The sequence below is a fragment of the Hypomesus nipponensis genome, chromosome 10 (assembly GCF_054491055.1).
Source record: "Hypomesus nipponensis isolate SF chromosome 10, ASM5449105v1, whole genome shotgun sequence".
NCBI lineage: Eukaryota > Metazoa > Chordata > Actinopteri > Osmeriformes > Osmeridae > Hypomesus > Hypomesus nipponensis.
In genome coordinates, this window is record NC_140370.1 from 14,163,489 (window position 1) to 14,188,276 (window position 24,788).

Consider the following 24,788-nt stretch of genomic DNA (forward strand, 5'->3'; position numbering starts at 1 on the left):
AAACACCAAATCCCCCTGCTTCACTCGCACCTCCCATACCCCCTCTCACAGCCTCCTCCCAACACTCTCGCCTCATTCCGCAGGAGAAATGATTATTGGGACTTTAATGGAGAGCGTTTTCCCAGGCTGGACCATCTGGGCCCTGGGAATCTAGGCTTTACTTGTATATAGTCAGCATGGCCGGAAGGACTTTCTCAACAGCGCTCGTAATTTGCTTTAGTGTTCAAGAAAACTAAATTTATGTAATCATTTAAGTTTATCTTTGTGGTTTACATGCACACGGACGTATTTAATTTTCCCAAGCTGTGATATTTCTCCTATAACTAAAATAATTACCATATTGCCCCCCCCCCCCCCTTTGCCAACAACACACACATAAGCCTACACACCACCATCTCTCCATTCCTCTCCCTCACCTCCCACTCCTACACAGCAATGGGCCATATGCTCCCTCACACTCTCGTTCGGTCTAACGAGCTGAACGAGAGAGAAGGAGCACGTGTACACGTTTGACCCTGCGCTAAACTGCACACAGCACCCGCATGGCAGTGTCGCATCCCCTCCTCCTCTGCCTTCTCCGCACACACACACACACACGCACACACACACACACACAATGGAGAAACTCTCAAGGGAGCTTTAAACGCCCACAAGCTAACAACACTAGCCCCCCACCACCACCACCACCAGCACCACCACCGCATACTGGCAGGCAGTACAACAGTGACAAGATGAGGGGAGGGGGTGAGAGAATGAGAGATTGATAGTGGGAGTAGTAGAGTCCATGGGGGGCCGCAATGATCTTCACTAGATACGCTTGACTTTACGAACAGGGAAACAGAGTGGTCAAAAATATTTTTTGTTGTTGACTATTTTGGAGGTGTATCTCTTTCCCTCTCTCTCTCTCGCTTGTGCTCTATCTCTTTCTCTCTTTAAGAGAAGTCTGTGATACACTTGACTTTACGAATAGGGAAACAGACTGGTCAAAAATACATCTTTGTTGACTATTTTTGACCTCGTCTCTCTCTCTATCTTTCTCTCTATCTTTCTTTGTCCTTCTCTTTATGTCTCTGTCTCTCTGTCTCTCTGTCTCTCTGTCTCTCTGTCTCTCTGTCTGTCTGTCTGTCTCTCTCTCTCTCTCTCTCTCTCTCTCTCTCTCTCTGTCTCTCTCTTTCTCTTTAAGACGTGTACGTGAAGTCTGTTCAATTGTCCTAACTTTCTTTTAATGATGCCACTTGCGCAACCTTAGGCTACGTTGAACACATCGTGTAAAAATGTCATCTTACCCATTTTGACAAAAGTCTTCACCCCTTCAATCAAATCAAATTTAATAAATTAATGTGATTTTTCAGTTCACAACGACAGAGCTGACAGGAGCGTGTCAGTAAATAAGCCTTTGATGCCTATTTTTAGGATTTTCTCCGACAGTTTACTGCTTTTTAAGTAACACAAACTCACTTAGGCTATAAGGCATATTGTATCACTTCTGTTGTATCGCGTGACCTGTAAAAAGTAGTCACCAAGATAATTTGGTTAATTGAGAGAACACCGTAGATTTTATTCGAGACGCATTTTTTTCTAACCAGCAAGACCGCTTATTCTCAAGGGATTTGTTGTCTCACTCTCTCTCTCCTGTTGAGGGGAAAAATGAGAAGAGAGGAGAGGGACCGACAGGCTGTCTCTTGCTGGCTGGCATCCAGCTACCTTTGCCAAAACGCCTAGCGCGTCTGCTTGTCGTCGTGTGTCATTCATCAAGTCATATTAAACTATTTTAAAACATATTAGAATGTTTTCCGCTGATTCTGTTTACTTCGTCTTGAAATTAACTGGGTAGGCTTATACGTAAAAAAAATTCTTTCATGAAATGTAAGTTTATCGTAGTGCGCATTTTTTTATATTTCTAGCCATAACATCAGGTTAACAGTTTTGAAATCTCGAAAAAGATTTTGAATAGCCTACAACGTAATATTTTATGATTCGTGTTCTGGGTGAACTATGTGATGAAGAAAAGAACAAGAGTTTGTTCCTTTATCAGAAGGGACATGTTGAATTTGAGGCAGTGGCAATTTGGGGGTGCTCAAGCACCTAAAAAAAAAACATTTACAAAATTATTATGAATTATGATTATCTCAAATTGGTTTTAGTGCTGCAATGTAAGAGTTTGCAAACGTGTATATTAGTGACAGATGACAAACAATTACAGGTTCAAAAGGCTTTACTAAACAGGTTTAATATCCAGTGTCGCCATGCACCTTTAAGAAGAGGAGAGAAGAAGTAGGTTATTTAATTTCATGGCGCAGATGTCACATTCTCATTGGGGACTGAGCACCCCTAAAGGTCTGATCCAAGAATCACCCCTGATTTGAGGACTATTTAATCACTATAGATGTTTTACACTATGCATGTTTTCAGTGTATTGGCTTATGGCAAATAAGGTAGGCCTCCTGTTAAAGGACTAGGTTCATAGGTGTCTTAACAAAAATCATATTTTTAGTATGGATTTTTAGGAAAAGACGTGTCAACGAGGATTTCGATTGATCAAATAATTAAAATGTGCATGAATTATAATAATAAAAGTATCAACAATTCTATTCAAAAGAACAGCGTGTCTGTATAAATGTGTATGTGGGTTTGTGTGAGTGAACGAGTGAGAAAGAGAGAGAGATAGAGAGAGAGAGAGAGAGAGAGAGAGAGAGAGAGAGAGGGGGGGGGGGACTGAAAATAACATTCACTGACAATAATCGACTGTCAATAATTTATCATATGTGACGTTACAAAACATATCATTTGAAATTATATTAATCACATAATCACTAATAATGTGCAGAAATACGTTTAGTGCATTACAGTTGTCCACTGACAAGTCTTCAAGTTTTCATACTGGGACAACAAACTGCTACTGTACACAGCCAAGCCACGAAAACATTCATGCCTTTGCATAACAGGTGATGTCCTTGCCAATTCATAAAATTAAGGCCCTTCGATTCTCCATACTTTTCTAATAGACAATATGAGGATCAGACAGTTCCTCATCCTAAATAGAAATATCCTTATGATTCTCATGTTTGAATTAAATGGAAATAGGCCTACAATATAATAGGCAAAAGTCAGAATGCATGAAATTTCACGTAAAGTTAGAAATTTCAATTTTACGCAGCCGAAAGAATTACATTATTAACACAATATTCACACGGATAAAGATCATACGAACCAATAACAATCTGTTCATAAATTCGTATACATAATTCGTTTACATTCAACTTGAAACTTTATACACGAGTGTTTCACATTGCATTTTTCTGCATTTTTTCTTTCTTCTTATTACACTTGAACATCTTTACAAACTTTGTTGCCAACTTCCTTTTTTTCTACCTGCATGGCTCAACTTATATGGCACGGATAAAATCAATGTAACATTTATTCGGGAAAGGTCGTCTTGTCCTGCAATGTTTGTCAATTTACTAATGTAAGTATGTCACTACTTAACCTGCGCAATGAATTAAGAAGGCTAATATGTCAAGGAATGAGAGATTGCATTTTGCTGAGTTGCATAGCTCAATTTAACGTTATTGCTAAGAAGTCAATGTCTTCACTGCAATCAAAATGGCTACAAATAAACAAGAACTTCCCTGATGAGTTGTGTAGCCTTTAGTTGAAATAGTCACAAAGTATCGAGTTCATTTTGACCCTCCCATTTAAATTCAATTGTTTAGGCTAACTGATACGTTAATGGTTAAAACAGACTAAAGATAACAACTAAAAAATAAACATACGTTTAAAATACAGTGTACAGTATCGAGGTCAATAAATAAAACAAAAAACGTACAGATCACTAAGGTTGGGTACAACAAATTAATTGTAAAAAATGTCTGAAGCGTACATTCGGACATAACGGCTCTCCTTGAATCTGTTGTGGGGAGCGGATTCGTTAGGCCCGCTTCAGAGGGGAATTGCATCCTTTATGTTCCATTAATTGTGGTAAGACCCGTTCATTTCACCCTGTGTTTGGTAGGGTTGGCTGCGTAGATGCAAGTCATATGGGAAACGACCCTCCGGGGACACCCTGTACATGGGATTCTGCCCCAGGGACCCCCGCCCAGGCACCGCGCAGTAACGCATGCCGTAGTGGTTGTTCTTCCCATACTCTGTGGTCTCGTCGTGCTTGAGGGAAAATATCCCGTTGAAGTTCATAGGAGGACTTAGCTGACCATCGAAGTGTGGACTCCCACTCTCGGGGGACGCGTTTTCGTAATAGGGCTCGTAGGCACCACCGTAGTTGTAGTGTCGAAAGGGCTTGGAGCTGTCCAATGTGCTGCTGCTGTGGCCGGCGGATGTGTTTATGTCAGAGCTCGGGTACGGGTATATGGTATCGTAAGGTGGCCTAGCAGAAAACATGACATCGCCATTGGGATCTGTGAGGAAATTTCTGGCGTTCAGTTGCAAACAGCCAGCCACCAAGTTAGTGGTCGGTTGCGATAATCCTTTGCACAAGGTTTGCACAAAGGCGAGCAGATCCGGTTTTTTCCCTGCGCTCAGAGTCTCTGATAAGGCCCAGATGTAATTCTTTGCCAGTCGAAGTGTTTCTATTTTGGACAATTTTTGAGTTTTGGAGTAACATGGCACGACCTTGCGTAAGCTCTCCAGTGCGTCATTGAGCCCGTGCATTCGGCTGCGCTCCCGCGCATTAGCTTCCTGGCGTCTAACTTTGACCCTTTCATTCCTCACTTTGGTTTTCTTTTTACGCGGCCCTCTCTTTTTTGGGAGGTCGTTTTCATTCTGGTCGTCCTCTCTATCTTCTTCTTCTCTATCTGAAATGTCATCGTCTTCGTCTCTAGTTTCCGAATTGGACATTTCATCAAAGTGTTGTCGAGTCGGCTCCCGGTCGAGGTTCACAGGTAAGCTTTCGCGAGGATAATTTGCACCGAACCTGGGCTCACACATCATATCTTGTTCTTCGAACGGTAAAGTCAACATCCTGGAAAACAACACGAAGCGGAACAAAATTGTGACGTGTGGTACCCTAAATGTTTTTATTCAATTGACCTGTGACAGACGCCCCTTGCCCCCCTTCAAGTAGAGGAGAATTCTACCCCAAGCTATGAAATGATTTGGCTCAAGAAATGCCAAAAGGCTTATAATAAACATAGACAAATGTTCTTAAATCACAATTCATAGTATAGGAAAAAACATGCATTTGAGATCATGATAAGCTACTCTAACAAAGCTCAAACCATAATAAAGGTAGCTCACCTGAAATCTCTTAGCGTGCAGCATGCATGTTCCAAAATATCCTGGCTTTCAGTATTTGCACCACAAACTCTTTTTCTTCCAGCCAACGAAATAAATGAAATATACCTTCAAGTAGCTTCTCTCTTTATTCCCCCTCTTTCTCTTTTCGTGCTCCTCTCCCACTCTCTCTCTCTTTGAGAAATGACACTCATGCCAACTGCCAGAGCGGGTACCCATGCCATCTGCCGCTGACGTCTTGTGGCAGCGCTGGTCACGTGGTTGCTGTCCCCCGGGACCTCCATTCCTCACTGATCATCTGGCATCTCCTGTAATGGGCACCGGGAGCCCCACGTTTACCGTCAAAAACACAGACCAAGGATGGATAACAGCTAATATCAGCCTTGTCAGACAATTGGGGAGTCTATTTCAGTCAAGGAGTGTCTCCGTTAAATTGAAAATATTGACTTGCACTGTGTTTGTAACATGCAATACATTCAGGAAAAATAAGCATATCTATAATTTAAACACAAGTTAATATGTGCATGCTTCTGTATTTCTGTATTTGTGCGTGTGTGTGTGTGTCTGAACTGGGTGTTATAAAGAGACATGGCGTTTAGAACAATGCATCTGATGTACTGTGATCAAGTCTACAATATATTTCCTGTATTGTTTATTATTGTCATATTAAAGAATAAATGGCAGCAACCAGGGAGCAGTATGAGGGCGTTGATTTGCAGAAGCTCCTATAGTGTTGGTTAGCTCCAGTACCTCTGCAGACATTAAATACACCCCATGGAGAGGGCCCTATGGCACATGGCCAAATCTACACAGGGGCACAGCTGGTTGTGGATATGGGTATATGCACTCTTCAGTCAGCCTGTTCAAGCACGCACACACACACACACACAAATATGTATGTGAATGACCTTGTCGCAAAGAATGTGATAAGAATGCATAATCAATTTCCAAATCCTGGGCACTACTGTATAACTCTGATCAAATACAAATGCTTGACTTACTTATTATTTAGTGCTGTAATTACAGTGTCCATTTTTTTTGCCCCTGCCTCAGTTTGAAGAAGAGTCTACTGCTTTAAACAATGACAGAATGCATAATGTGAAATCACCTTCATTTAATACTTGTGTGTGACTGCCTGAGCTGTGGAGAGTACATTCTGTCACACACACACACACACACACACACACACACACACACACACACACACACACACACACACACACACGCACACACACACACACACACACACACACACACACACGCATAAAGGCCTTCTCCTTCATCACTGCCTGCCCCCCAAAATGCCTCAGCTGGCGTTCTGAGCTTTCTGAGCGTTCTGGTCCAGCACACACGCGCGCATCTGATGAGTCAAACTCCCAATCTCAGACTAATCAGTTGACTGCACTAATTGCAAATGCAAATATGCAAATTTATATTAATTAATTACTGCACTAATTAGTTCTCTTGTCTTTTCAGGTAATAAATCATGGTGTGGTTGAGAAAGAAAGAGAGAGACGTTATGTATATTCCAGCTAGAATTTGTCTATAAATTCTCTGATTTAATCCATACTGAACTTTGTTTAAAGGTGTAGGAATCTTCATAACCGTGAAAGCAACGCCTTCAACAATGTTTTTTGGGCTTTGATGCACTTCACCATGTCATTCAGGAAACACTGAATGCTTTCTAAAAGCTTTTTAAGCTTTGAAAAAGAAGTAGCCATGTCTTGTAGGCCTCTCTCTCTCTCTCTCTCTCTCTCTCTCTCTCTCTCTCTCTCTCTCTCTCTCTCTCTCTCTCTCTCTCTCTCTCTCTATATATATATATATATATATATATATATATATATATATATATATATATATATATATATATATATATATATATATAAATGTTGTTAAATGCATATATATATGGCTGCTTCTTCGAGGTAAATGGATTCCTAACTCATCAGAAATGTTCAATTGCTCTTTAATTGGCTGAGGCACTGCTGCACTTTTGAGTTACACCGGTAACACATGGTCTCATTTTAAACTGAACCTCGCTGGAACTTTTTACCTGTCTGTTGTTTTAATCATCACATTACCAGCTTTTAAGAAGGTGTGAGGAGGAGAAGTGCAAATTAAGTTGTTAAGGTTCTCACGCTGGGACCGCTAGTGCTGTCGATGCAGGAAGTTCTAGAGAGATAGGCCTAATAGCCGATTAAGTGTTATACAGCGGACTGAACTGCTGAGCAAAGGTATGGTAGCCTATTATTTTCTTGGTATAATTTGTGGATTGCAGGCCTACGTACGTAGCAACGTAAAACGTTTAAAATCAACCATGGAATGTAGTCTATGAAGGCGTTCTAAAATATTTCCAGTGAAAATAGTTTTTAGATCGAAAAGGAGTGCTGTTTTATTTAGACTTCAGGTTCATATTAAATACTCAGCATTCCAATCAGAATCAAAAGCCGAGACAAATCTCGAAGAGACCAATCCGTCGGCGCTCCTAAAAAATCCTCTGCAACGCGCATGCACGCCAGCAGTAATTGCAGCAGCGCCTCCTGATGGCTAGGCAGTCTCGAGGCTGGGCTGAGGAGGCCGGCAGGTTTGATGATAAGAGGCTATGTCTTGGAGTGGTGTCCTCCTCCAGCTGTGCTGTTCTAGCCAATTAGAATCCCCATATGCTGCCTTGGCCTCTCAGCTGCACAATGCCCCATCTCCTACCACACAGGTGGGCCTGGCAACGGTGGGAAAGGAAGGTATATATCTGTGTGCGCGTGCACGTGTTTGTGTTTAGGAAAGTTGGTATCAACATTCCTATTCAAAGTCCTCACGGAGTAACCTAACCACCAGCTCTCCAGTTAAAGGGACTGGCAGTGCGAGATGATAGCCTTGATAGCTGGCAACACTTTAAATTAAAATAGGCTTTTTTTCCAAGCCAAAATTCAAAATCCAAATGTACACTTTTCTCGAGAAATTATTGTTGATCAGACTTTGCTACATTGTCATCTCTCGCACGATGCTAACAACATTTAATTAAACAAGATATAAGCAGGTAGGCCTACATGCAGGTGGGTGGCAGCGATGTGTTAATTGTATTAAATTATGTACATATGAATAATGGATATGTTTTCGAAAATATAAAATATGTTTCAAGTTTTGTTTTCACAGAGAGAAGCCGAGAGATGGGAGATCTCTGTTGCTTGCTTGAGGCATCCGTTTCAAAATCCAATCTGTTCTCCAACACCTACAAGGCTGTGGCAATCTGTTACGGTATATAAACCGAAATACCACTACAAAACTCGAGCGATTACTAAAGTATCAGATATCATCATTCCACTGTAAATATCACAGCTTTTAATTTAATATAATATTGTGGTGCTGATAGCCTGCATGTAAACATGTAGGCTAGGCCTACATGTTAATTTTGTTCAGGCTATTATTGTAACAAACGTGTACAAATCATGAGGCAAGGATTTGCGAAGTTATGTAAGTGACAAAGGCTAAGCCTAATATTCAGAAAATAAATGGAAACTTTGAATCAATCAAATGGCATACTTTATACTTATCGATAATACGTAATAGCCTACAAAGAAAATATAGGCTACATAGGCCTACACAAACTTCTCCCGTCTCTGTTCGAAGTTAGCTCAGCATTTTTTTCATATCTTCAAAATGTATAAAAACATGAATATATAATTATTCTGTAGGCTATGTTCGCATTTGAACAAATTGGGTTTCAAGTTCTATGACCAATTCAAAATCTAAGGATAGCCTAGGGCTTTAGACCCCACATTATTTTATTGTAAATTGTAAGATCAGGCTTCCTCATGTCCAACAACAGACAGCAGGCGGAACATTAAGCTAAACATCAAATCCGGGTGGCATCTGAGAAAGAGCTCCACAATGAAATGAAGGTGGAGTGAAGTGGACTTCTTACCATGTTTTTATACAGTTTATCTCTCCTGTTCTCTCTCTTCTCTGTGTCTCTTGTTGGTCAGGAATCTCCTCCTCTCTGTTTTCCAGTCTTGCGCGCCATGCTTGATGTGAAGGGCAAAAGTGACTCACCTTTCCACCTGCTGTGCATCCACGGTCTCCAAACAAGCAGGTGCCAAAAAGTCACAGTTGCTTCAAAAAGCTGAGGATAAGGACGGAAAGGCTCATATGTCATCCATTGACTTGTCTTACTAATCTTTGGCCATGGAAATACATGACATTATATTTCCATGACAAAGGATAATTCACGCTGGATTTTGTGGGGCTGTGTGCAGATACAGTGTGTGTTGTTTCTGCTCTCTAACACGGTTCTGTTCTATGTGTTTACACCATGCAGATCCTGGGTGACGTGTGCAGAGACATGGCTGAGGAGAACTGTGGTGAGAATGGGCCTACTGAAAATAAAATACAATTTAAATACAATTCTTAAATACAATTATTTAAACAATCATACAGGGTGTGTCTATTTTCAAGGACCATACAGCTGCCAAGCCAAAAAGCATCACAAACCTACTAAAAACAAAGAGTAACCCAGCCATAAAGTGTCACAAAAAATAACAACAGTGCCCCAGCATCACGGCAGAATATCAGTACAGCTTGTCTCCAGACGGCCGTAGGTGACAAGATCACAGTCTAATGTCGTCCTGTGTGCCCCGACCTTGTCCGTCTGCTCCTTGCCATTCTGCTGGCGGTCCCCCCTCCCCCCCCCCCCCACCCCCCCTTCCCCCCCCCTCCCCCCCCACAGAGGAGCTTACATTTGGCAGGCGACCCTCCTCCTCTGACAGACCTCCATGATGCAGGGAGCAGCTCAGCCAAAAGAAAAAATCTCATCCCATTTGAGGTTTGGTCACCAGTCAAGACTGGGGAATCAGGGAATCTGGGCTCTTTATCATTTGGGCAGTTTCCCAGGTCTGCTGAGAGAGTACCACCGCCATCCAATTCAGGGCCTTGTGATCCTTTACAGGCCCTTAAGGGATGTAAAGGTTTAATTGCTATTAGGAGCTTGCATAATACTGTATGTATGTGTGTATGTATGTACAGGGCTGTGCAAAAGTCGTAGGCACAAACAAAGCCATTGATAAAAATTAAGCAAAAATTACTTTCTGAATTAATGAAATCAAAACACTAATCAAAGCCTTTCTCGGCATTGCACTATTATTCTGTTGCACAAATATAAATGACTAAAACCAAATATTTATGACAATATTCATGTAATAAAACCTGGGTACCCAAGACGTGCATACATTTGTACAGCAAAATGAAAGTCTAATGTTGAAAAAAGCTTTGATTTGTGTTTTTTTGTATGTATGCATGTATGCATCAGTGTCTGTGATACTGATTGTGAGTCTCAAAGTATGACGTATATAGAAGTACAGTATGTGTCCGCAAGTACACAAAGAATGTAAAACTAAACGGGAAAAGAACACAGGAAAACACCCCCTTACTCTCTGTGAAGTAAAAAAACTAAAAGTTAAAGTGACTAGACACACAAGGGGGCCTAAACCACTCGTTTAATCTTAAGTAGTTAAATAGAGTTTGGTGAGAATTACCCCAACACTCACCAACAGGTGCAGCCATTTTCTTTTCGATAGAGCAAAGTAAACTGATTAAGAGGCCCACAGCAGAGTAGCAAGCAGTTCCACATCGTGGCCCTGTAATTGAATTACGTGGAAGTGCACTCAGGCAGACAGGTAATGAAGGGACGGGTCAGGGGGACAGTCCCTCATGTTCATCTGGAGCTCTGGAGCTCTGCCCAAGACCATAACCAGAGATCAGTAGGTCATTCTTTAACACACACACACGCATGTGCATGCACACACACACACGCATGCGCACACATCCGAGCACACACACATATCTGCAGATTTCGGCAGATTATTCACCTGAAGAAGTACAGGTACAAGGAACCCCCTCTGGAGACGAGCATGTCAGTTAAAACAACATCATCCTGCAAACATACTGTACCAGAAAGTAAAACATTAAGTCAAGGAGTTCTATATATCCATCCTTACTCTTCTTAATAAATTAGATGATTTAAGATAATCGGCAATTCTCACAAGACAACACGAAGAACCTAATAGTTCACAGGCGTGCAATGTTTCAGTGAAAAATTAAAGGGCAAAAAGTGCTTCTGAGTGCTCTTTGTAGCATTTAGATGCATGCTTGCAGCCCTCAGGGTGGCTATGGATGCTTTATTGAGGGGGTTTTAATAGGAGATTTCTGCTAAAGGAGAAACTATGAGGCTATGGGCACATAGGAACAGCTGTCGTGTAATTGAATTAACGTTCGCCTTCTGCCTAGACTGGCGTTGTGTTGGGAATGGATCGACAACCTCTACTAATTCCATCAAATCTGCTTATGAATATGCATGTTTCGCATAAACAGGTTTAGCGTGTCCAGTATATGTGGATGTGCCTATATGCAGAGCTATATGAGGGATGGCGTGCAGTAAAACATGACTTACATTTGAAGTCTACGTATTTGCACGTCTATGTGTGTGTGTGTGTGCTGGTGTGTGTGTGTGTTTCTGAAGTCTGTAATTGAAGAAGCCTTTAATTTATATATATCTTCCTTATAAAGGACATAACATAAGTTACAGTGACACCTAGTGGTGAACTTTATAGAACCCTTTCCCATATCGAGTACCGTAAAAAAAATAGTTTTCCAGTTTCTTTAAGTCCAAAACAAAGTTTAAGTTAATCAAAACGTCCTGGGTAATTTTAACTGATGCACAGTATTTATTTCAAATCTGGTTTAATCATATTCTTCATATATTCTCTGAGCGTATGCTCACATTTTAAGAATGTTGATCTATGTCTACACCCACATAGAGTATCATCAACGGTGTACTTTTCTTGTGTTTCTTAAATGAAGACAGACACACGTTATCTGAGCCCTTTGACTTCAGGTTTATTGATACGGCTGTGCAGTCACGTAGCATGGTGGCACACAAGGCCGCTCGGCCGGCATGGAAAAGAACACACACACACACTCTCTTTCTTTCTCTCTTTCTCTCGCTCACACACACACACTCTCTCTTTCTTTCTCTCGCTCACACACACACAATCTCTCTTTTTTTCTCTCTCTCTCTCTCTCTCTCTCTCTCTCTCTCTCTCTCTCTCTCTCTCTCTCTCTCTCTCTCTCTCACACACACACACACACTTTTTCTCTCTTCTTCACACATACACAAGCACACACATTCTATGTCTCTTTCTCTCTCTCTCTCTCTCTCTCTCTCTCTCTCTCTCTCTCTCTCTCTCTCTCTCACACACACAAAAGGAAGTCACAGTGAGGAGATTAGAAATGCACGTAAGTATTTGTCTGTGGTTTCACACTTTTCTACCCTCAGTTACTAAAACAGTAAGATGTCGGCCATATAGAGTTCATCTAATTAAATGAAAAAAAACAAAGATTTCACAAGCAGCGATGGACTGTCTCAGTAATAATAACTTTTACAAATGTCTGTACAAGTCAGTCATAAATACAATAAGGATTACATTGAGCAGAGAGTCCACCTTAAATATGTGTTTTCTCCATATTTGGACTTTTACAACATGACCTGCATCACTAAGAGCAAAGATATTGACTACCTTAGTCCCTTGCACAGTGCATGTTGCTTTGCTTTAACTGATAACTGTTTCATGACATCTTCTTGAGTTTTATGTTTTTGGGGTGCTCCATACATACAGAAAAAGAATAGATTAAAATATACTTTTTCCTTCAATATGTCATCAGCCAATTTCAAGCCTTCGTGAGAGAATTAGGTGACTCCATACGTACTTGTATAAAACATTTAGCAATAATGTTTTCTAGTTTTGTACACAGGGACACTTCAATGGAAGTGTGATGACTAGAACACACAGTCTGAAAATGTCATATACAATCATACAAGTAATAGGATCAAACTACAGATGGGGAAGAACAAAATCAGAAGGTATTTCAAACAGACAATTTACATGATAAATACGAGTGATATGTGAGTTGTAATCACACTTACTGAGCCCACTATGTACAAAGCAAACTAGAGTTTCAGTTGTTAAAAAATGGTGATCATGTGTTTACTGTAGCGACAGAAGCTTTGGAAATGGATGGAAGAAGTTTTTAGAGTAGATATGTGTATGTATTTTCTTTCTCTAGTACTGCAAGGATCGTGTGTGTACACAGTTAGATGTCATTTCTACCTATTCCAAGAGACAAGATGTATGATTAGTACTATGTTACATTATAGGCACACATTTAATCATTTGGTTTGACTACAGACATCCAGTCTTAAATAGATGCTACAGCATATTGATGCGTGACACAATAATATTATGTCCCATTCATGCTATCAATATCCTGTTCATATCCAAATAAATGTTGTGTTCCTTAATCATTGTACAATTCAGCTTGTGTTTCATTGCCGTTCCAATGTAATACTACATACCTTCAGTACCACAGTTCTTGCCTATTAAGAAGAAAATGTGACAGTGTCAGTCTACACCAAAGAAAATGTAAAATAATAAAGAAGCACATCAATAAAGACATAACAATCATATATGCAAATACTGCGCAAAAAACGCTTCTCTTCCTTCCACATTAAAAGCTAAAACAGCATTGCAGAGGTTTGTTTTATATCTTACATATGCACAGTCATTTATATGTAATATTTGTATTGTCTATACACAGAATATATGTGTCTTTTTGTCTTCAGAATCTGGTAAACATAAACCAGGAAGCTGTTAATGTTTCTTGTCTGCACATTCATCACAAAAGAATGATGAATTAATCATCTAGCTGTACAATAAAGCACATTCAAAACAACACATATCGAGTTATTACCAAAAAGAAAAAAAACAAAAACAATTCTAGCTTAAGAGAAAGCTAGTCCACTCATTGTAGACTCAATAAAGGACTCTCTACAGCCTAGATATAGTGCACAGCCAGAGGGCAGTGCAAAGAGTAGTGCAAAAGGAACAATTGACAGAGACTGAACAGCTACGGAATCCTCTGAGGGACATACAGAGAGAGGGAAATCAAACACAACCAAAGCATTTGTCCTGTCTAACATTGCATAAAAAGTACTTTACATAAAGTATAAGATAAAAAATTGAAAAACTGAGAATACACATTTAAGTGTGTGATATGTTGAAAAGAAAATGTGTAGTTAGATTTTATATAGATATAGAAATGAGGTGTAAAAACAGAACATGCAGTTATTGGTGTGGCTGGTTGGTGGACTAAGGAAAGCTCAGGCTTCAGAAAAACATACAGGAAAAAAACACTGATACGAAAACATTATTTGAAGGGAAAAAGGAGTTCTGACAGGATCCTAATGTGCCTTTAAGATTGCAAACAGCCGGCAGTAACCTAATGAGGCAGAGGCAGCTGCTATGTTTGGTGTCTTGTGGAGCAGGGAACAGACATGAGAGGTCCAGAGCAACGCCAGGGGAGGAGAGAGGAGTAGAGGAAGGAGAAAAGCATCTGGAAATGAGCTGGAGCTGGGACTTTTGTAGATATCACCATCAAGCTCAACATCACAATCATCATCATTATCATCATCATCATCATCATCATCACCACCACCATAGTCCTGATTGAGAAAGCTTCTGTCATCTTTTTATCCGTGTCACCCGACAGATAAGGATGAGAGGGTGGGTTGTCCAAGCAGAACTCATTACGACTCCCCCCCCCCCCAAAAAAAAAGAAAAAAAAAAAAAAATGAGAGGAGCAGTTCTTGTCATTGTCCTCTAGAGGGCAGTAAACGCTCAGAAATGATTCTTTCAACAGGAGTCTTCCCAGGGAGAGGCGTGGGATGCAAGTTGACAGCAGCAAACTGGTGAGCTGCAACAGTCAGCCACTAGTCCATCGACACCTCTGTGAAGAGAAACAAGTCAGGGAATATTTCGTATCACGTTTCTCCACCTCAAAATGGCCGACAAACTGTAGCGCTGCGGCCGCTTACCAACAGCTGCTTTATTCTGACTCTGCTCACAGTCTGGAGAATCTCCGTCCTCAGACAGGGCTCCTAGACATTCAGAGACAACAACTCGTTTTGTTATGAGTCATAGCTATGGCTAAAACCAATATAGTTCACAGCAAAATTGTTCTCTGTAATGGTTACTAACCTAACGTGACATCCCATTCTGTAATGGTTACTAGGTAACAGGACTTACCATTCTGTAATGTTTGCCGATTGTCAGAGGAGCACCCGGGCTGTGGTCTGTCCCCTGCCTCCTGGTCCTCCCCACCCACCAGCTCCTCCTCTGCCTCGGGGGCTTTCCCCTCCTCGGGGCCCTTGGAGGCTGACTCTGTCTCTGGTACTTTTTGGCCCTCCCGAGGCTCCATAGCCTCCTCCTGCAGGGCCTTCTCAACGGCCTCTCTTTTGGCCCTCTCCTCAGCCTCTGGACAGTTGGAAGACACACAATGTGAGTTGGGTGTCTGCGTTTGCGTGTGTGAACGGATGTTTTGAAGATGACTTTGTTTTGACTGGAGCAGTCCCAAAAGAGGTTTACCTTTCGCGGCCTGGGTTTTCCAGCGCTCTCGGTTCTGGTACACCTCCTCATTCCACAGAGCCTTGAAGTTCTTCAAGTCCACGGTCAGCAGGGAACAGTGACCCAGCGAGCTACCATCAGAACCAATGCTCTTTACACTGCCCTGCTTAGCATCCTCTGAACTAATGCTGTTCAAACTACAGAGAGAAAGGGAGATGGAGGGAGGGAGAGAGGGAAATAAGAGACAAATGGAGAGAAAGGGTGATTGAGTGCTTCCCTTCATATTCCGATAACACATTCCGACGGTATATTCCGACAGGTGCGTATGTATAGAGGGAAAAGTGAGTAATGGAGAGAGAGGGAGTGTGTGTAAGTTATAGAAAGAGAGAGAAAAAAAGAAAGAAAGACAGACAGTGTGAGAGAGAACACCATTCAGATTTCCAGTTGGTTAACTCTAGACTGAAGCCTTGCTGAGTGATGGTAATGGCCCCTGTCAGAAAGATAGAGTTTATGTTGATGCGCAGGTGCAAACACCCACAACACTATCCAGAGACTCCTCACACATACAGAAACCAGTTAGGAAACACATGGTAAAAATACACAAAGTGACTGAAAGTTTAGGTCAAAAGTGCTTCAATGCATTAAAAGTCAAGTTTTGGATACGCACGGACAATTGCTTGTCAAAGGAGCCTCTGTGAGAAATGTATGAAAGGGCTTGTTGTTGTTGTCAGTGAGTTTGTCTTGCGTGCCGGCCCACTGCTGGGCCCTAGTTAAGAGTCGTGACAGTGAGACGTCACAGCGAATTAGTGTCTCTAAAGACCTCCATGTCAGGGTATGTGGCTGGGTCCTGGCACAGGCTACATCTCTGGCTGTTCCTTTAGAACGCTGACACAAAGTTTAGAATGCCGTCTACTGTGTGACTGACAAACTGTCAACTGATTTACTCCTCATTAAAGTGGTGTTAGGAATGAACGTTTTCACCCATTGTTGAACAGGAGGTGTGGTACAGGAAGTGGCTGACCTGGAGCGTCTGAAGCCGCTGAGGCCCGAGTGAGAGGCGTCATCGATGAGGGGAGTGACGATGCGTTCTGTCATGTCCGTCAGAACAGTGAAGGTGGGAACCACGATGAAATCAATAAACCCTGGGGACATAGAGCAGTACAGAAATACAGAAGGGGTGGGAGTGGATGTGTGTGTGTTTGTGAGTGTGTGTGTGTGTGTGTGTGTGTGAGTGACTGAGTGTATAAGTGTGTGTATGTGTGCGTCTCACCAATCTGGGACTGTGCCACCATGGTTGACTTGCGGTCACACAGCGGGGAGAATGGCAGGCCTAGCTCCGCCTCCTTGTCTCCCTGGAGACAGTCAAATCAGCCAAGCAACGACATTAGCAGCCTCACTCATGTGTTCTATCTATGAAACACAACCCTGTGTTAGTGTAGACACAGACACACACACCACTCACACACACACACACACACACACAGAACAACAGAAAGAACAGCAAAAGCTCTGCTACAGACTATCTAGTTGGCCCATGTGAGAGTCGTGCTTGATGCAATCTGTGGCCTTTTTCCTTTCAGCTGATTTCTCCAGTCAGACCACATCCTTCTATTTCCTCATGTCTCCCAGTGGGGGGCATCTGCAGCCCCCACATAATCAACAGATGCAACCAGAGCTCCTCCCAGGAGCACTTTTATGTCACAAATGTGTTTCATTTTCCAGGCTGATTTGCTACAAACAAATGAGAAAGGGAGAGAAGCCTGGCAGTAAGCTATGTTCTCGACGGTAGCTTTTTTGTTATTGGGTTTTCATTTGCCAAGGCAATTCTGCACACACGTTGTGAGGATGATGCTAATGTGAGCCACAAGGCAAGTCATTAATATTCAGTCCTCGCAAAGCTATGACACTTTAATGGCTGTTGTCGTTCTGCAGACGCAAACAGATGTTTTATGGAGCACAAGAACGTTTTAGGGTTGATTTTAGTTCCTGTTTTGTGAAAATAAGCAAACAGAAGGACAAGAGTAAGCACAGGGCCCACTAAATGACCACACTGCAGCAGTTAAAAGCTGCAGTGTTCGTAGGATTGGACACATAAGAAAACAAATGTTAGATACAAACAAAAGGCAATGAAATAACCAGGTGATAGACTCCCCCACCCTCTCTCTCTCTCTCTCTCTCTCTCTCTCTCTCTCTCTCTCTCTCTCTCTCTCTCGTTTATTCACTAACCACTCTCCCTTCTAAATCCCTCATCTCTCTCCCTTTCCCTCTCTCTCCTTCCCTCTTCCACACCAATTAAAGTAGTTGTGTGGCCATGTTATTGTTCCCGCGCCACCCCAGTGAGAGCTCCCAGAGCCAGACAGAGCCCGTTCCCCCGCCACCCCAGTGAGAGCTCCCAGAGCCAGACAGAGCCCGTTCCCCCGCCACCCCAGTGAGAGCTCCCAGAGCCAGACAGAGCCCGTTCCCCCGCCACCCCAGTGAGAGCTCCCAGAGCCAGACAGAGCCCCACCTGTATGAAGAACTCCTCCAGCAGGGAGGCTGTCCAGCGGTGGTGCAGGTCCCAGTTCTTGGCCGGGTGGCTGATGTCTGCAGTGTGGAGCAGGAGGGACAGGGCTTTGGGCTTGTCAACCCTGGACGCACACAGAAACACCACAGGTGAACACACAGAGAAACACGCAGAGAAACACCACAGGTGAACACACAGAGAAACACGCAGAGAAACACCACAGGTGAACACACAGAGAAACACGCAGAGAAACACCACAGGTGAACACACAGAGAAACACGCAGAGATGTTTACAAATAAAACACATAGAGAAACCCATTAACACTCAAAGAGAGAGAAAAAAGAAAGAGAGAGAAACGCATAAACACATAGAGAAACGTCAGTTCATGCAGTGCCCCCCCCTTCCCCCCTCCCTCACCACCACCATCCCATCAGCATTTGCTACAGTGCAACACCGATTGGCTCGAGCTGACTTAAAGCTTGCCGGGAGCAGAGTGACTTTCCCATTTGAGTAGATTGTGTGTTACACATTTATGCTGACTGTGCAAGATTTTCTTTTTTATCAGTGCTTGTGTGTGTGTGTGTGTGTGTGTGTGCGCGCGCGGGTTCTCATCCCTTTTTACACACATAGGCACATGCATGGGCGCATACACAAACAGCTCCCCTCTATTCCTGCTGTCATTGCAGCACCTTGCCCAGGGCTGACGCTCCACCTGGCACGATGCCAGCCTCTGTATGTGGCACATTAACAAGAATATGGAGAAAACTACTCCTGAACCCGGCAACCGTGAGTAATCTAAGATCAATTCAGCTCGCTCGACCTTCCTGCAATATAACATCCTGACAGATTCAGTGTGGTAAGAGAAACCCTGCCCCTATTGTCCCAGAGAAGTGGTGCCTGCAAGGGGAACACGTTCTCTTCGACTCTTCTGCCTCGCCTTGCTCCGGTTATCACGGCAGACATGTTCGCCCTCACAATTCATCACTCCTCAGCCGTTTGATGGTTTGATTGATGGCTCCATCCCCACGGTTACGGGATCCGGTACATTCCGACAGCGACTCTACTCGTCTGAAGCAGGAGGAACGACTGATACAGCATGGGGGTGGGGGTGAGTCACCCGACAAGGTTCTTGTACCTTGTGGCTATGGAAAGCCACGGTTGACAAGAGCGGTTTGCGGTCGAGGTAGGGGGCGAAGGGGGAGGGCGGTGGAGGAGAGACACTCCAGAAAGTTCCTCTGACTCACCCCTCGGGTTGTTGGAGGAAGTTCTTCATGGCCTTCACCTGCTGGAAGTGACAGGACATATCTGTGGCCAGCACCATCTCCACCACCAGGGCCCGCAGCTCTCTGTAGGGAGGGAGGGAGGGAGGGAGGGAGGGAGGGAGGGAGGGAGGGAGGGAGGGAGGGAGGGAGGGAGGGAGGGAGGGAGGGAGGGAGGGAGGGAGGGAGGGAGGGAGGGAGGGAGGGAGGGAGGGAGGGAGAGGAAAAGAGATGAGCGCTAGGCGGCAGGGTGTGGTTTCCAACCACCACGGCCCTGGCTTCACATCCCAAATCCATGCAATATTCACACCTCTTCCCCTCCCCCTCACCTCCAGTCATCCTTGGACAAGTTATACAGGATGTTCATTTCATCGTCGTCTTGTAGGAGGCGATAGGCAGCGCTCACATGGTGGCTCTCCAGGACCGAGCGGTCGTTGTACAGGATGGCTGTGTCTGACCTAAATGAGGAGGAATTCAAATGTAAAACATGTCATTTCCTGTACTCCTTCCCTTTCATGCCATTTCATCTCTTCTACCACCTTTGTTCTTCCTGCATTCCCTACAATTGTGCGTGACTCTTCTGGTCTGGGGCTATGGAGTCATTGAGTTTGATGTACTGTGCTATTGGTTTAGCCTCTGTGTTTAGGCTGCAGGATTCCCTGATGCGAAAGTAAAGGCGACTGTGCTTAAATGAACACATTGATTGGTGACTCAGTGGTTGGTGAGGTTGGTGTTTCCTCATCGCCCAGTACCTTGTCTGAATGTGGAAGTTATTGGTGGTTCCAGTGTGTTCGTAGTCGTGGACTGCAGCTGCGAAGATCATGGCAAAGATCTCCAGTTCAGTCAACCAATGCTGAGGAGAGGAGTGGAGTGGAGAGGATGAAAGGAGAGAGGACAGGAGAGGATGAAAGGAGAGTGCAGAGGAGAGGAGGAGAGGAGAGGAGGAGAGGAGTGGAGAGGAGGAGTGGAGAGTAGAGGAGTGGAGGAGTGGAGAGGAGAGGAGAAGTGGAGAAGTGGAGAGGAGTGGAGGAGTGGAGAGGAGAGGAGAGGAGAGGAGGAGAGGAGAAGTGGAGAGGAGAGGAGAGGAGAAGTGGAGAAGTGGAGAGGAGTGGAGGAGTGGAGAGGAGAGGAGAGGAGGAGAGGAGAAGTGGAGAGGAGTGGAGGAGTGGAGAGGAGAGGAGAGGAGAGGAGGAGAGGAGAAGTGGAGAGGAGTGGAGGAGTGGAGAGGAGAGGAGGAGTGGAGAAGAGATGAAAGGATAAAAAGAGGAAGCAGATGAGAGGAGGAAAGGAGAGTGCAGAGTAGAGGAGTAGTGGGGAGGAGGAGTGGAGAGGAGAGAAGTGAAGGAGGGAAGTGAAGCAGAAGAGAGAGCAGGTGAAGGGAAGAGAGATTATACTCATTAAGAACCTCACCCAACTCTATCATGGTTACATTGTCTCCAATCAGTTTTCTTGAGACCACGTTGTGACTGAGGTCAGCCACTTGAAAGAAAAAGGAATAACTCCTTGGATTTTATATTGCTGCTTAATACCTCTATAAAGCGTACCCAGAAACCATAGCTTCTCCTATTACAACAGTAATGCGTTTTCATATCCAGGGTTGGGACGGCAACAAAGACAGCAGTGGATCCCTCTGTTTGATGTCATCTGATTTCTAAAATAACTGTCTATCTCAGGGTTGAACTGAAACTGAAGACGTGTGAAAGGAGTGGGAGGGGATCTCAAAAGCCCGCCCAAATGAAGGGTTGATATCAAGAGTGTATTTGTGTGATGGGATAGTGTGTGTGTGTGTGTCACTCAGCGGGCTGTGGGATCGAGATTGGGGGGTCCAAAATCAACAGTGTTGACTAATCAGCCGGAGAGAGCAGGAATACAAGATGGCTGCCCTTCCATTTCTGCCACATTTCCTTGTGGGCCCGTGTTCTGAGTGACCTGTTGATTGTTGATTTACTGGAGACTGGAGGGCCCTGGTGAATGATTGATGCCATTCCTTCTCCTGGGGCCCCGGAACCCCTTTTCTTAATGCAGTTACTCTGAGGGCACTACCCATGGAAAACACATTGTGTCGACAGCTGTCGCTAGAACCTTATTAAGGTGATTAAATAAACAGACTGACGAAAGGGGGTTTGTACGTGTGTGTGTGCATGTGTCCGTGCACATGTATGTGTGTGTGTGTGTGTGTGTGTGTAGTTGTTTGTGTAGAGCTTGAACACAGCTCTGCTGCTAGTATTGATAGCTCAGTGACAGAAAAGCCCTCGAGTGACTGCAAGACATCAAATATGGAACAACAGATGGGAGGAGAAAGAAACAAGCAGAAATAAACAGTACATGAAATACAACAGTAAATATGAAGTCTTTGTGTTGAGCATGACAGTTGAGAATGAATAAGCAACAATGAGCGTGTTATTAAAATGGGAAAATTAACCAAATCTACAATGAAACGGTTGTTGTCAAAAAGCCATTTCAATTTGAGCATTTCAAACGCCGACGGATTCTCTGATGAACGAGCAAAACGATCGCCAAGCCAGTGATGCAACAATCTACGTATAGAAGACCTGAAACGAGGCTCGATCAAAGCTGCGATGGCTCAAAGTAGCAACCGAAAACACTAGCTTTTGAGCTAAACCTATGTAAGCTCATGAATAAACGCACACTCGGGCCAAACGACTATGGTGTGTGACCGTGAGTGTCAAATTGGGAGAGCGTCTCACCACCATCCCAGTCTTCAGCAGCAGGTAGTGGACAGTCTGGGTGACGTCGGCCGCGTGCATCAGGTTGTGGTAAGGGTTTTTATGCTTGCTGTAACCCACCTCCAGGGCCTCCACAAACGACACCACCGCCGAAATCGGAATCTAGAGTGTAGCAAAGGCGATCAACGGAGGAAGAAACACATTTAGGTTTGTTTTTATTATTATTAAATCATACATTTTAATCATGATTATATGTATTGCGCACACTTCTCATTTTCAACGGCTGTGGACTGATGATTATGCATTCAATTGGTTTCCAATTTTAAAGTAATTTCCTGTTCAGTCATTCTATATACGGCTCCAAGGCATTTCAGTGTCTCTAAACCTGAAAACAATGCTGAATCAGTATCTTTTGAGTAAGACGGTTGTCAGGATCCAATACTAAGCTCTTTACACGGCACGGCTGTGTGTTCAGTCATCAACTTAGTCACACTTAGATGAATACTACCTCCTTTCGCCACCCAACCAGCCACAAAGGAAAGAATTAACTCAGAAAAGAAGAACTGAAGTCTACCCACTTGCTGAGTTGTCATTATTCACATGTTGTCTCATCATGAATGAGGATCATACACAGAAATCAGACACATTCAGTGACTGATAAGCCTTCCGAGAAGTTTTCACCTTGAATCGGCTGATGAGATCGTATCTTGTGAGAAGCTCGTAGAATATGAATTTCAGAGCGTGGTCTCCACTGGCCTCGTTCAGCGCAAACACGTCAAACGACCACTTGTCCACATGCTGTTAGGAGAACAAACATGCAAAAGAATTGTATTAAATCATTTATGATCTTTTTTTGCCTTTTTAAATGACAGTTTTACTTCAAACAAATAACTGTGTTAAACTGTGTGTGCATGTGTGTGTGAGTGTGTGTGCGTGTGTGTGTGTGTGCGTGCGTGTGTGTGCGTGCGTGTGTGTGCGTGTGCGTGTGTGCATGTGTGTGTGTGCGTGTGTGCGTTTGTGAGTGTGAATGTGTGTGTGTGTGTGTGCGTGTGTGTGTGGGTGTGTGTGTGAGTGTGCATGTGTGTGTGTGTGCGTGCGTGTGTGTGTGAGTGAGTGTGATACCTTGAGCACCCCTATGACAGACGGAGGGTAACTCAGGCCCACCATGTTGGAGGTACGACGGTACATCCTGTTGGAGAAAGATAAAGACATCAATGAGGCTGACAAGCTGCTTCTACGCATCAGGTTCAGCAGGGCTCACAAACTAAACCCAACGTGCAACTTTCACATGTGAAACGCAGCCCATGCAAAGACGGCATCGACTTAAGTAAAGGACAAAACAGGAGTTCTCATTTGATATTATAGTAAGATACATTATGTGTATTGTTGCTATGTACTGTAATCAAGACCATGTTTTCCTGAAACTGAATTTGAAACAGATGTGTTGCCAAGTAGGTTTTCAACTACAAGGAATCTTCTGGTCTGGTGGTGCATAACCATATAGTGCGAAACTTCTATTGCAATGATAAATCATTTGAGTATTTGATGAAACACCACTTTGGTGCAAGAAGGCCATTTTCATCTGTGAATTGAGAAGAAACGTTGTGCCTGCCGGGCGCACTGTGATGAATTGTGTGTTGGCTGTACACACAGACGGAGTCATTTGAACCAGCTGATTTGTAAAGGAATTGCAAAATAGATTTGGGAGTGATGGATGGTGACTTTGGTCTTTCCAACTGTCTATATTCACAAACATGTACCATTTCTTCTTTATTTCAAGGCATTTGTTATGTCTGTTTTTATTACAGTGCAAAGGAGGCGTGCGTTTGAGTATGAGTTTGTGTGTGTGTGTGTTTTCATGTGTGTGTGTGTTTGCTTGTGTGTGTGTGTGTGTGTGGGTGTGTGTGTCAGCGTGTGTGAGCCCCCTGACATGGCACTTCCTGGTGGGCGTGTCACGTGACCAGCGTCTCACTACCTCTCCACAAAGATCCCAGCCTGCACGGCGTGGACGATGCTGCGGAAGCGAGGCTTCTCTTCCGTCCGCCGCAGCATCAGGCCCATCTGCCGCGTGAAGGTGGACGCCAGCCAGTCACGCACCTCCGACGGCACTGACTCCGATTGGATGTCGCTGAGCTCATCTTCCGTGTCCACCAATCGCCTTGTAGGAGGAGGGAAGGGGGGGGGGGGGTCATTAGGTTGTTCATACTGTTTGAGATGACGCCCAGTATATCGGTCATTCATATTTTTGTTGTAATGCCCATTAAGATCCAGTATAAACCAGTCGGGCTTACTCAGGAGGGTCGGGACAGATAAATCCATCAGATATAATTAGTACACCACAGAGCTGGTTTCTGGTCTGAGACCAAAACTAAATAAATCACCTCTGACATAACATTCAAACTCTGACAAGCTAATTAAAACAAAAATTACATTTTGTGGTGCAACTTTCACTGGTTTCACTACAATGTTACTTAAAGTACATTAGGCAAAGACTCAATTCTGGAAGCCATGTTGTTTTTCTCTTCAGAAGATGGCCTCATCTGAGGGGCTGGACCTAATATCACCTAACGTGTCCTCACAAACATGTCAATAGTCATTCCCTGGCTCGCCATAATCCAAACTTGGGCCAGCATGACGACAGAG

The 24,788-nt window shown here is 43.6% G+C and overlaps 2 protein-coding genes across 2 annotated transcripts in view; both read right to left on the reverse strand.

The window, feature by feature from the left end:
* Positions 1-3,969: 3,969 nt before the first annotated feature.
* neurod6b (neuronal differentiation 6b) lies at positions 3,970-4,974 on the reverse strand. The gene has a single exon (XM_084707833.1). It carries the CDS (start codon positions 4,972-4,974, stop codon positions 3,970-3,972), a length of 1,005 nt encoding a protein of 334 aa, XP_084563959.1.
* Positions 4,975-15,061: 10,087 nt separating this feature from the next.
* pde1cb (phosphodiesterase 1C, calmodulin-dependent b) overlaps positions 15,062-24,788 on the reverse strand; it is a 43,294-nt gene continuing 33,567 nt past the window's right edge. The window contains exons 6-19 of the mRNA XM_084707629.1: positions 24,121-24,303; positions 23,268-23,334; positions 22,827-22,943; positions 22,167-22,307; positions 20,211-20,311; positions 19,788-19,916; positions 19,444-19,545; positions 18,202-18,322; positions 16,966-17,047; positions 16,717-16,837; positions 15,717-15,892; positions 15,378-15,605; positions 15,167-15,229; positions 15,062-15,078 (exon numbers count right to left, since the gene is read on the reverse strand). Of these exons, the coding sequence (XP_084563755.1) occupies positions 15,062-15,078; positions 15,167-15,229; positions 15,378-15,605; positions 15,717-15,892; positions 16,717-16,837; positions 16,966-17,047; positions 18,202-18,322; positions 19,444-19,545; positions 19,788-19,916; positions 20,211-20,311; positions 22,167-22,307; positions 22,827-22,943; positions 23,268-23,334; positions 24,121-24,303 (1,648 nt within the window). The remainder of the gene's footprint in view (positions 15,079-15,166; positions 15,230-15,377; positions 15,606-15,716; positions 15,893-16,716; positions 16,838-16,965; positions 17,048-18,201; positions 18,323-19,443; positions 19,546-19,787; positions 19,917-20,210; positions 20,312-22,166; positions 22,308-22,826; positions 22,944-23,267; positions 23,335-24,120; positions 24,304-24,788) is intronic.

What these genes read in the sequence shown, in the direction of transcription:
- neurod6b (XM_084707833.1), bottom strand. Translation starts at nt 4,974, where the DNA reads ATGTTGACTTTACCGTTCGAAGAACAAGATATGATGTGTGAGCCCAGG.